The 12,500-nt window shown below is 41.2% G+C and overlaps 3 protein-coding genes and 2 pseudogenes across 3 annotated transcripts in view; 3 read left to right on the top strand and 2 right to left on the bottom strand.

Moving 5' to 3' along the window:
* LOC138010660 (uncharacterized) overlaps window positions 1–246 on the bottom strand; it is a 1,852-nt pseudogene extending 1,606 nt beyond the window's left edge.
* A 1,351-nt stretch (window positions 247–1,597) lies between these two features.
* LOC138010659 (vesicular inhibitory amino acid transporter-like) lies at window positions 1,598–5,362 on the bottom strand. The gene is made up of 2 exons (XM_068857634.1): window positions 5,081–5,362; window positions 1,598–3,937 (listed from the first exon to the last, which is right to left on the bottom strand). Exon 2 carries the CDS (start codon window positions 3,814–3,816, stop codon window positions 2,410–2,412), a length of 1,407 nt encoding a protein of 468 aa, XP_068713735.1. The 5' UTR covers window positions 3,817–3,937; window positions 5,081–5,362; the 3' UTR covers window positions 1,598–2,409.
* A 2,324-nt stretch (window positions 5,363–7,686) lies between these two features.
* Window positions 7,687–8,550, top strand: LOC138010085 (uncharacterized; annotated as a pseudogene).
* Window positions 8,551–10,267: 1,717 nt separating this feature from the next.
* LOC138010084 (uncharacterized) lies at window positions 10,268–12,244 on the top strand. The gene is made up of 2 exons (XM_068857045.1): window positions 10,268–10,433; window positions 11,364–12,244. Exons 1-2 carry the CDS (start codon window positions 10,268–10,270, stop codon window positions 12,242–12,244), a joined length of 1,047 nt encoding a protein of 348 aa, XP_068713146.1.
* A 33-nt stretch (window positions 12,245–12,277) lies between these two features.
* LOC138010083 (uncharacterized) overlaps window positions 12,278–12,500 on the top strand; it is a 387-nt gene continuing 164 nt past the window's right edge. Inside the window, exon 1 of the mRNA XM_068857044.1 lies at window positions 12,278–12,500. This exon is cut by the window's right edge and continues 164 nt beyond it. Coding sequence (XP_068713145.1) covers window positions 12,278–12,500 — 223 coding nt within the window.

Genomic DNA, 12,500 nt, shown 5'->3' with positions numbered 1-12,500 from the left:
TTAGTTTGTTGTGCACGGTCAAGGCCAACATCAGAGAACATTCTTTTGTTTGGCTCTCTGAAGTTCGCCGGCTTTCCTAACCAGTCCCCTCTATTAACTCTGGCGGGAGTTAAGAAATCTTTAGTAGCTAAGGGCCTGTACCCACTGGGCAAATTTTAAAACATTTGTCATGCATCAGTTCCGTTCTACAGCTGTGTACGGTGTTTTTCACCTGACCAAAATTTTGTCAAACCCCAACAAACTTGAAAAGCGCCGTCGTCCCGCCTCACAGCAGGGCAACACACATGTTTAACGGGGGCTCTGAGATGTTTTGCGAGAGCTTTAACTTTACGAAATAAGACTGACTCACAGGAATTAAACAATTTTCTTGAAATGTTTAATACGTGAGAATCTTATTTAGCAAAATTAAATCTCTCACAAAATGTAACCGAACACTCCCGTTATAAATATGTGTGGGGTTGGAATCTCAGCTGTGCGTGAATATGCAAATTCGAGGTTGTTTAGCCGGGCTGTCATATAAACGAGACGCGTGGCTGCGCGCAGGTAATAAATGAGAATAACTGGGGGAGAACGCCATTGTTCTTTCCTTGCGTGATCGAATATCGGTTCCAGAATTATTTTCTTAATTTATTCTATAATGGTTGCTTCAAGATTTTACTAAGACGTAGTGGAATTGATCCATAGATCCATAGAAGAAATCAAACCTAGGCCCTTTAAGTCTCGAGAGAGGCATGGATTCTGAATTTCTAAGAGATAATTTTAGCGAATCGTTTTGTGTATGGAAAATGGCGGTTCGAGAAGGTTAGACACACAAAGTTGATCTTTTGAAATTGCGTAAAAATAAAAACAAGATTTACTGATTTGATTAAAAATAAGATCACCAGCTCGGCGACTGTTAAAAAAACAATTTGGTCTTCTCCTTAAGTTTTCAATCATCAGAAACAATGAAACACATTACATGGAACATTACTTCCAACAGAGAGAGCTTGTCATTCTTAACAGAAACAGTGAAGCAATGATAAACGACGCCTTTAACCGCTTCATTGATCAAGTGAAGGTGAAATAGAGGCATAGTCGCAAAGAGGTTCAGGCTGGGTGATAAAAAGTATTTTGGCTGCATTTGTTAATGTTCGGCTCGATACTGACGAACATTTTCGCGGAGGAAGCTATTTTCGTCTCCCAAAAGAGTTGCAAAATAAGAAATCGAGAACATCCAAGACAGAGACAACCAGTGACTGAGATGGGCCCTTCGTGCTGCTCTTTTCCGAGCCGCAAAATGAGAAAAAGTAGAAAGAACTAGCAGTTACCCAACAGAACATGGTCTTAATTTAACAGGTATCGACTTCCCAACACTTGTTTTAAAAATTGATAAACTCGAAAAACAAAACCTAAATCTTACAATTAATGTGTTTGGCTGGGAAAATGACTATGTTATTTTCTACAAAATCCGGGAAAAACACGGCGCTATTCCACGAAAAACTTGATGCTGATACAGCAAGGTGAGAACACGTACTTCGCTATGTGAAAAGGCTTTTCCCTCTCTTGTATGATCAAAACAGGCATAATGAGAGTAAACATTTCTGTGAACGTTGTTTGCATGGGTATACAGCAAAGGATCTACTTGAAAGGCACAAACCTAAATAGAGAGTGTTGTTGAAAAGACTAACAAGAACAGAGCTGGCAAAAGAGGAAAGTAACAAGCTGTCTTTCACAAACTACCGTAAGCAGATGAAATTGCCTTTGGTAATATACGCAGACTTCGAGTCTTCGTTGAGACAGATCTGCCAAAAACCAGTCAAGAAGAAAGTTTTCCGTAAAAACAGAGATGCATGAGAGATACGGGCTTGCTTTCACAATAGTGAGAAGCGACGGTGAAATTTTCGGCGCCACTTTTAATTGCAGAGGAGAAAACGCACACTGACCAGACAGAGCGCGAACTGCTTCATGGTCAAAGGTTTCAAATTGGTTAAAGGCCCACAACACCACGCGCACCGCGATCTAACCTAGAACAGGACTCCTGCAGACGAGGTAAGCGGACCTAAATTTTGCGTCTCCATCGGCCTCCCGACTTTTTAAATAGGCTTAAATTAATGACATCCAGAAGGCAGCTTGAACCGCAAAGAACAACAAGAAAAGAAAGGAACAGAAAGGCTAAAAAATGCTAACGAGGCCGCTGATATCATGGTTGAATTTGAATTCAGTGGGAAAAATAATGAGGAGCAAATTTGCGGATTACATATTAATAACCTTTTAATACGTTGAAAAACAAATAACGGAGACTGATGTCACGTTTTCACATTCATAGAATGGTCTGGTCCGGCTTTACCTGTGTTCAATACATCTACAGTGAACTTGAATGTTGTTTTCAGTGTTCCTAATATAAAGCAAAAAAACGTTTATATGGAATTCTCAAACAGCAGTATCGGTATTTTTAATATTTTGCTGAGTCATTTTGATTATCAACGCTTTACCAGAGCAATAAACACCAAATACAGTTACCAACACTCCCATTACAACAATTGTACCATCCGCAGCTACCTGAAGAAGTTTTAACTTGCCCCATTTTAACTTTAACTGAACTAAACACGGCACCATATACTCCAAGAATGGCAAGGCGAGACTTCCGACAAAGGCAGTCAAAAGAGCGAAGTGTGGAACCACAACTGCCAAAAAGAGGGTGGTAAACACAAGAAGGAATCTTGTTGTAGCAGACCAAATGAAAAAGGGAATACAAGAGGTGACTGCAGAAGCAAATCGAGAATCATCAAGAGATTGAAAAACCGGGAAGATGACCAATGTATAGCTAAATATGACATATATCACGTATACAACGCTGACGATTATTCGAGGGGCACCGAGTGGAAAGTTGTTTCCGATCACTTCATCAGTGGCATGGGAGAAGGAGAGAAAACCACAAAGCGAAAACAGAACTTTGAATATGGTGGCCAACGACATGGAAATCCCCAAGGCTGAACCGAATTTGGAAGGATCCGCCATGCTTTCCTCGATTGGAATCAAAATTGGGTACACGCAGTAACTGTATATGACCAAGCTGAGCGCGACGAGGGATCCTTCGGTATCCCAGAATAGCAAATCCGTTAAGTTTATGGTCGAGTAGTGGGTGACCGTGTACCATGTCAACACGCTTACCATAGTGATCAAGGACGTTATACTCAACAAACTTTGCCATGCGACGCACGCCAGATCCTTTAGAAACGTGGTCGGCAAAACCAAAGCAGCAACAATGGACGCCCACATAGCTTCTGTGAGCCCTGCTTTGGGAAGGGCATGTGCCATGAGGGATCCACATGAAATAAGGTACGACACACCGAGAATTGACAGATCAAGGCTTTGTAAGGCATCGAGAATCACCCCACCATACCGCGGCCAAAGAACTTTACCAAGCTCGCTGTACTTGTCACGAACTCGTGATTTCATCTTCGATGCAATTTTTGCTTTGTCATCCCCAACAATCGTTTCATGCTCTGTGATTTCGGCGCAATTTTCATCGTAAACGCAATCTATCATGACTTTACCGGTGTACCAATGAACTAAACCGAACAATGGAAAGCCAAGGATGGTTACGAGGCCTCCTTTGAACACCGCGTATGGCAAGGCCAGGGCTCCCACTCCCAGGAGGAAACTGGTCATGTTTGCAACAGCTCGCCATGTTGAAGCTCGACTGTCGAGGATTAGTCTGCTTGTTTCACAGGCTTCTTCTTCATTAATACTTCTGACATTTTTCACGTCCTCCCTTTCATCGTTATCGTGCGTCTTGGTAGCTTTGTAAGTGAATTTACCTTCCTGTAATCCCATAGAAGTTACGAAATGAAAGTGTGTTCTGAAGAAAAACTAACTTCCGAACAGCAGTCAATAATGTGAGGTCGACACAATAGAGTGATTTTCACGGGAGATGAGAACTCTTTAATTTCCCAACCTTCAAAGGAAAACAATCACGAATCAGTTGACCTTGACGTAGGATCGAATTCCGGCGCTCACTCGAATTCGGGTATCCTCCCCGAGAGGAGACGGCTGGACGCTTGAGCGATAGATTGTGTCTTTGACGTAAATTCGTATATAACTTATGCGAAATAAATAGTGGCGGGGAAGTACCATTAGACATTCCAAAACATTGATTTTAACAAAACAGTACTTATATGACAATGCGTAATCCGTCTGTGCTTCGTTTCCAGATGATGCGCGCTTGATTTTGTGGTTAAATGATCAATGTTAATTTGAATTCAATCGGCGAATCATCAACAAAATCTACGGGCCGCTCCAGCTCTAAGACGACCTCATGGGCCCCCTCGTTCTACCGGCAATAAACTCAGAAGTAAATCCAATCGATCCCGAGGATTTTACTCGCTCTTACGTTAGCGACGTCTGAGAAAAAGTTGCAATAGCAATGGATTTGAAAGCCGTATTTTGACGTTGGCGCCATCTGGAAATTATTTGAAGTTTCCGAACTCAGGCGGTATAAAGCTCGAACAGGCCGTGTCAAAGAACACCGTCGCAACCAAAAAATATAGTTTCTGCAGGGCCGATTTGTACAGGCGAGTTCCTGATTGGCGGTGAATAACAATTGCTCACCTCACGCGTCCAGCCGTGATTTCGGGAGTGAGCGCTGGCTCATTTCCCGAAACAGGTGTTGTTTTTAGAAGCGTGGCCCTCAATTTGCAAACGGAGTTCCACTTTAGAACAAATTTACATTCTTAACATTTGCAAGGCCCTAATCCAAGTGACGTTTTCCCGCGGCTCTTAGAAAGCACTCATTTACATTTGTACGGGCGCCATTTCTGCTGAAGGTTATAGTGTTTTTTAGTCTACTTGTTTCACAGGCTCCTTCTTCATCAATACTACTGACCCTTCTCACGCTCTCCCTTTCTTCGCTATTGTGACTGAAAAGGCTAAAGCCAAGCGAAAGGAAAAAAGCAGGCATGACGAGCTGGATACGGCGAGTACATGCTCCAGCGAAAAAACTGTTAGGATATTGCGTGAAACGCCGTGTGTCTTTGTGATCTAGTTGCCTTATTTGGTACTATCTTATTTGGTCATTAAAAGAATACAGTTTTGTTTTTACCTGAATTCATGGAATGTTGCTTGTTGAAACATGGTGTCAGAAAGAATTTTACTTGCGTAAATTTTCGTTGAGTCCACGTAAAAACCAGTGGAAGCTGCTGGCAAATCCTGTTCCCTTCGCCTAATTGCATTTCAGAAGCGATTCGCTCATTGAAAGCGCAAGAAAATGTCGACAGATGGTGACCACGTGGAGTCGCACAGCACAGCACAAGTAAGCCTAAACAGAAAATAAGGTCATTTACTTTTTGCTGTTTTGCTAGTCTGAGAATGATATTAAAATCAAGGTGTCTCTCACAGGATTGTCCAAGTTTAAGGAGGGAGTTTCCAAGATACAGTAACTGCTGTCTTTGCGTAAAGGCATCAATCTCCATTTGCAAGAGATTAAAATGAATTTATCCCGAGGGAACGAAAACGCAATTGGAGTTTTCGTCTCTGGCAGTGAAACCAAACAATTGGGCTGGATTCCAATGGCAACCATCAGTGAAGTGGAGAGAATGGGCCAAATGGGAGACTTAAAGATAAGTCTGATAACTTTAAACGAGAAATAAATTTCATTCCATTTGAATAAAATTAATTTTTTAATACTAATTCTTTGAGAACATTGACACAGACTGTAAAAACCTTCTTTTTTTTTTAAATTCTGGAGTTAGTGATAATAATTCATGCCATGCCATGTGATACCTATTATGTTCACCTGTCTAATTAAAACATGGTGTTATTGAATTTAAAAAATAAGTAAAATGAAATATCCTACCTGTGTTTATACTACAATTATATTTTCTCATCTATTTATGATTGTTTATTTACATTAGTTTCTTTTTTCACTAATTTACTATTCTGCCAAATATTTATGCAGCTATAATAAATAATATATATGATGACTATATGTATTAGTAGTAGTATCATACAGCCACCAAATGGTGTAGTTTGGTGCCTGAATGCTATATACTTAATAAAGAACAGGCCTCTGTTATTCAAAGGGTTGATAGTGCTATCCAACGGATCAATCTCTATCCAGTGGATAGCGCAATTAGTTTCCTCAATACTTATCTGCTGTATAGTGATTTATCCATTGAATAACCAGGCCCAGGACTCGATATACAACTTTTCCAATTACAGTTGAAGGAAAAAAAATCAATTACTAACTTTAAATAAGATTTGGCTTCAGTCAACTTTGGAGCTCATCTGAAGTTTTTGTTTAATTTTTTTTTTTTTTTTTTTTTTTTTTTGTAACTGGGCAACATGGAGACTGTTAGGGATATATAATATTTCCTTATCTCTCCTTAACTCGCACTAGCTCGCAAAAATTCTCGGCGATTTAAGGTCCTAAAGTAGGCCTGACGAAACTGGTCATGTTTGCAACAGCTTGCCACGTTGACGCTCGACTGTCGAGGATTATAAGTCTGCTTGTTTCACAGGCTTTTTCTTCCTCAACTTTACTAACATTTTTCACGTCCTTTCTTTTATCGTTATCGTGCGGCTTGACAGCTTTGTGAGCGAATTTACCTTCCTGTAATCCTATAGTAATTACGAAATGTAGGTGTTCTGAACAAGAACTAACTTGGGAACAGCGATAATAACCTGACGTCGTCATAAGAGAGCGATTTTCGCGGGAGATAAGAAAACTCTATTAGCTTAGGGCCTGTACCCACTGGGTCAATTTAAAAATATTTGTCATACATCAGTTCCGTTCTACAGCTGTGTACGCCGTCGTCCCACCTCGGAGCAGGGCAACACACATGTTTAACGGGGGCTCTGAGATATTTTGCGAAAGCTTTAATTTTACGAAATAAGACTCACAGGGATTAAACAAATTTCTTGAAATGTTTAATACCTGAAAATCTTATTTATTAAAATTAAATCTCTCACAAAATGTAATCGAACACTTCCGTTATAAATGTGTGTGGGGTTGGAATCTCAGCTGATAGTGAATATGCAAATTTGAGGTTGTTTAGCTGGGCTGTCATAAAAACGAGACGCGTGCCTGCGCGCAGGTACAAATGAGAATAAATGGGGGAGAACGCTATTGTTCTTTCCTTACGCGATCGAATATCGGTTCCAGAATTATTTTCTTAATTTATTCTATAATGGTTGCTTCAAGATTTTCCTATGACGTGCTGGAATTAATCTATGGATCAATTCCGAAAGAAGAAAACAAACCACAAAAGAGGCCTCTAGACCCTTTAAGTGTTGAGAGAGGCATGGATTCTGAATTGCTAAGAGATAATTTTAGCGAATCGCTTTGTGTATGGAAAATGACGGTTCCAGAAGGTTATAGATACAAAGTTCATCTTCTAAAATTGCGTAAAAATAAAAACAAGATTTACTGATTTGATTAAAAATGAGATCACCAGCTCGGCGACTTTTAAAAAAACACTTTGGGCTTCTTCTTAAGTTTTTAATCATCAGCAACAATGAAACACAATACATGGAACGTTACTTCCAACAGAGTGAGCCTGTCATTCTTAACAGAAACAGTGAAGCAATGATAAACGACGCCTTTAACCGCTTCATTGAACAAGTGAAGGTGAAACAGAGGCATAGTCGCAAAGAGGTTCAGGCTTGGTGATAAAGGTATTTTGGCTGCATTTGTTAATGTTCGGCTCGATGCTGACAAACCATTTCGCGGAGGAAGCTATTTTCGTCTCCCAAAAGAGTTACAAAATAAGAAATCAAGAACATCCAAAACAGAGACAACCAGTGACTGAGATGGGCCCTTCGTGCTGCTCTTTTCCCAGCAGCAAAATGAGAAAAAAAGAAAGAACTAGCAGTTACCCAACAGAACATGGTCTTAATTTAACAGGTATCGACTTCCCGACACCTGTTTCAGACTAAGTTGATAAACTCGAAAAACAAAACCCAAAGTTTACAATTAATGTGTTTGGCTGGGAAAATGACTATGTTATTTTCCACAAAATCCGCGAAAAACACTTGATGCTGATACAGCAAGGTGAGAACACGTACTTCGCTATGTGAAAAGGCTTATCGCTCTCTTGTATGATCAAAACAGGCATAATGAGAGTAAACATTTCTGTGAACGTTGTTTGCATGGGTATACAGCAAAGGATCTACTTGAAAGGCACAAACCTAAATAGAGAGGGTTGTTGAAAAGACCAACAAGAACAGAGCTGGCAAAAGAGGAAGGTAACAAGCTGTCTTTCACAAACTACCGTAAGCAGATGAAATTGCCTTTGGTAATATACGCAGACTTCGAGTCTTTGTTGAGACAGATCTGCCAAATACCAGAGAAAGTTTTCCGTAAAAACAGAGATGCATGAGGGATACGGGCTTGCTTTCACAATAGTGAGAAGCGACGGTGAAATTTTCGGAGGCCCTTTTAATTACAGAGGATGTTACTTCCGTTATGTTACTTCCGTTGCCCATGATCCCACGCGGGGATCTTGCATAGGTGTGACTCGTAAACAAATGATTATTCTCGTTGGGTTTTTCGGTTGTACTCTCGTCCTTTAGAAAGCCATTCAATAGCTTGTAAGTATTAATTTCTTTTCTGATTTTATTTCATCTAGTTTTTTTTTGTAACCGAAATTTTCTCTTTTTAGTTGAACCACTCAGGCTTAATCACCGCTCCATCAATTTCTCCAATACCGGAATGCTTGTTCTACGATACATATTAAAGTCTGTTCAAATTGTTGTTTGGTTGCTTGAAGTCTACATTAAGTTAAAAAAGTATTGACTAATCGTCGATGACAGAAGCTCAACCTTGGTTCAACCGAAAGATATTTTCGCCGCGTTCTTAAAAATACACCCAATCGACTGGAATCAACTTTGCTTGGTATCTCGCCTCAGCGAAGAATGGAATCACACGGAAATCTCTACTCAGATGCCGACGTAAATGTTCCCCGAATCACTTGTTCAAGCAGAAGGCACCTCGATCATGGAGCAACATCCGAAAGAATTTATCGACTGAAAAGAACACGGGCTGGAAAGAAAGCCAACGTCACAAAGTTACGAAATGAAGTGCAACAACTCATGGCTGATTACAAAAACAATGACAAGGTGAGCGAGAAATTTGTTGAACTAGATAATGCTATGAAAACCTTCAGAGATGCACATTTGAAATATCATGCTGAACTTACAGATGAATTTAATATGGCGGAATCTATGGAATATTATGACTCTGAGGAAGCCAAAGTCTCTCGACTTCTTGACAATATAACAGCACTGATAAATACTGAAAAACGTAGAATTGAAGAAACCATTACCGATTATATGTTGGACGTTAGGGTTTCACCTCAGGATTCTGTTAGCAATATTGGTCGTCGTAATTTACCATCTTCTAGGAACTCTAAGGGATTAAGGCGTCAGTCTTCTATTTCTTCAAAATCATCAAACACCATGATTTCTGGCTAGCGCTCGAAAGCCGCTCTTATCGTTGAAACATCAACATTACATAAGCGTCAAGCCATACAAATTGAAGAATCTTTGCTTGAAAGTGAAAAACGCAATTGGAGCAAGATCGTGCTAGACTAGAACACAGAAAGGAACAGTTGAAATTAGAACCTGAACTTCTCGAAATCCGTGCGCGGGAAGATGAAATAATTTCACACGCGTGTTTGAATCGTGATAGTAATTATGACAAAAACCGCAAAGTCTCACGGTTGTCAATTTCACCTCAGCAACCGGCGCCAGAATGTCTAGCCCAAACCATTACTGGACGGATGGAATTCGAAGATGGCGCGAAAGTCTCAGTCATAAGATTACGTCAATCAACGCCAAAAGAAAACGAAATTTCAATAAAGGGAATAGCTTCGCCCTCCTTGAAAGTGGCTTTTGATCACCAAGAAACGGAAATTAACTCTGAGAACACCAAAGGCAAGATCTCACAAGATTCTCTAGAGCGTGTTGAGACAAATTCCGCCAGTCAGACCACGATAAAGTACATCAATCAAGGCAAAGGTACCAGTCCACAAGTTGCTGACGATGGCGAAGGAAGGTCTTTTCAGGAGTTGATGCTCGACCTTCAGCGAGAACGTTAACGGGCCAGCGCCCTTACCCTATCTCCGACTGAAGTGACATGTATTTCTGAGATCCAATTGAATACTGCACCTTTATAAGGGCGTTTGAGAGCTTGATTGAAACTAAAACTAAGAGTCCTAGTGCTAGGCTGTACTACTTGATTCAGTTCACATCGGCTGACGCCCAAGAACTCATACGGAGTTGTCTACCAATGGAACCAACTTTGGGCTACGACACAGCCAAAGGATTGTTAAAGAGCAAGTTCGGGCAGAACTTCCAAACTAGCACAGCTTATGCTGAGCGCGTCATGAAAGCTCCACAAATCAAAGCCGAAGATGGTCAAGCCTTACAGAGGTATTCGGTCCTGTTGACTAGTTGTAAAAACACTTTGAAGGAAATCGGCACTCTTAACAAGTTGGACAACCCGGACACTCTATGAAGAATCGTTGAGAAATTGCCCTTTGCTTTAAGACGAAGGTGGCGTGATATTGCGGACAGTATCACCGAGGAACAGAAAAAAGAACATTACCATTGAAGATGCAACTGAGTTAGTCGATAAGAGAGCTAGAGCCGCGAATCACCCCCAGTTTGGAAATTTGGCTGGAAGCGTTTCGGAGACTAGAAATCGCAGCACGTCATCCGCAAATGAAAGAAAGCGCAAACCGACGTTTACCTCTACCAACTTGTCTTATGCAACCCACGGTGAAAAAGTGCATGGCAATGCTAGTGAAGATAGCAAGATTCGGAAATGTATATTGTCAACCAGCAACACTGGCTATCGCGTTGTAAGGCATTCAGAGAAACGTCTACGCAAGAAAGACTCAAATTTGTACGCGAAAAGGGACTGTGTGACAACTGTCTGCAGATTGGTCACATGGCAAAATCTTGACCTAAAGAAAGTTTCTGTAAAGTGGAGAATTGCAGAGTTGGAAGAAAGCACTCAACCTTCTTGCACTTAAAGGATGATGGAGAGAAACTGCAAGGCAACGTTGAACCAACGTCAGCGCAAGTCACTACCAACAACGGCTGTATCAATCGGATTTAGTCTGTGTAGCTCCACTGGGGCCGGCACGACACAAGCCACTGGGATGCCCATTGTTCCTGTACGGGTAAAAGCGAAAGCTAAGATGCCAGCTCTCTTGTGGAAGTTCATGCATTCCTAGATCCTGGGTCGAATACCACGTTCTGTACCAAGAGTCTAATCAATCGAATCGGAGTGCAAGGCGACGAAGCCTCGTTGTCACTGACTACTATGAACAATGGCAATGTTCAGTCATTCTTTAACGTTGTGAATCTAATGGTCTAAGACGGTCAAGAGAAGAACGCAATAGAGTTACCAAGTGTTTGTTCTTGTGAAAAATTGCCTGTGGCGGCAAAGGACATTCCAACTCAAGTTGACGTGAACCAATGGCCATATCTTAAGGGTATAAAACTTCCTTCCATCGAGTCTGACAAAGTCAACCTGTTGATCGGGGATGATGTTCCCATAGCGTTAGAACCCAAACAAGAGAGAGAAAGTCAAGAGGGTGGTCCATATGCAATCAAGACGGTGCTTGGATGGACTATCAACGGACCTCTAGGAAGAAAAACGTCTTCGCAAGACCACTTAGTCAACCTAATCAACGCGAATGTTCAGCTTAACGAACAATTCAGGAGATATTGTGACATAGAGTTCAATGAAACGAAGGTTTACGACGAAAGTACAATGTCACAAGAAGACGTGAAAGCTCTCAATATTATGAAGGATTCTGCGAAGATTGTCAACAGACATTATCAGATTGCGCTACCTTGGCGTAATTATCCACCAGACCTACCCAACAACAAAGATCTCGCCGAAAATCGTTTGACATCTCTCAAGAAGCGACTAATCAAAGATAAAAAATTGCACGAAAACTACACAAGCTTTATGGAAGACCTTGTAGTGAAAGGCTATGCCCAGAAAGTTCCCAAAGAGAAAGTGGGCTGCAAAGCAGGGTCCAGCAGGTACTTGCCACATCATCCCGTAATGCATCCTCGTAAACCTGAGAAAACACGGGTAGTTTTTTACTGCGCCGCAAAGCATGGAACTGCTTCGTTGAACAACAGATTGATGCAAGTACCTGATCTAGCTAATTCGCTTGTTGGAGTCCTGATGAGGTTCAGAGAGAATAGCATTGCATTGATGGCAGACGCACAGGCCATGTTTTAGTAAGTCTGTGTAAAAAAAAGCATGCTAAAAAGCATGCCAGAAGAACTTGGTGATCTCTACATACGAACCAGAAGTGATGGTGATCTTTTCAATCTCAGGCGCCTGAAAGCAAAGAATAAAAGGCAGGAACTACTACTGATCCAAGAGCTGCTATTTGCGGATGATTCGGCACTGGTGACCCACAGTCTTCAGGCAATGCAAGATCTACTGACAGCCTTTGCCGAAGCATCCAAGGGATTCGGACTAACGATCAACA

The sequence above is a fragment of the Montipora foliosa genome, chromosome 7, assembly GCF_036669935.1.
Source record: "Montipora foliosa isolate CH-2021 chromosome 7, ASM3666993v2, whole genome shotgun sequence".
Taxonomy (NCBI): domain Eukaryota; kingdom Metazoa; phylum Cnidaria; class Anthozoa; order Scleractinia; family Acroporidae; genus Montipora; species Montipora foliosa.
This window is presented reverse-complemented; position numbering and strand designations above follow the sequence as displayed.

Bases quoted from the DNA above. Each gene is read 5' to 3' on its own strand.
- LOC138010659 (XM_068857634.1), bottom strand. From the start codon at position 3,816: ATGGGATTACAGGAAGGTAAATTCACTTACAAAGCTACCAAGACGCAC.
- LOC138010084 (XM_068857045.1), top strand. From the start codon at position 10,268: ATGGAACCAACTTTGGGCTACGACACAGCCAAAGGATTGTTAAAGAGC. The intron at 10,434-11,363 runs GTAAAAACACTT...TAATGGTCTAAG, and splicing joins TTCGGTCCTGTTGACTAGTT to ACGGTCAAGAGAAGAACGCA.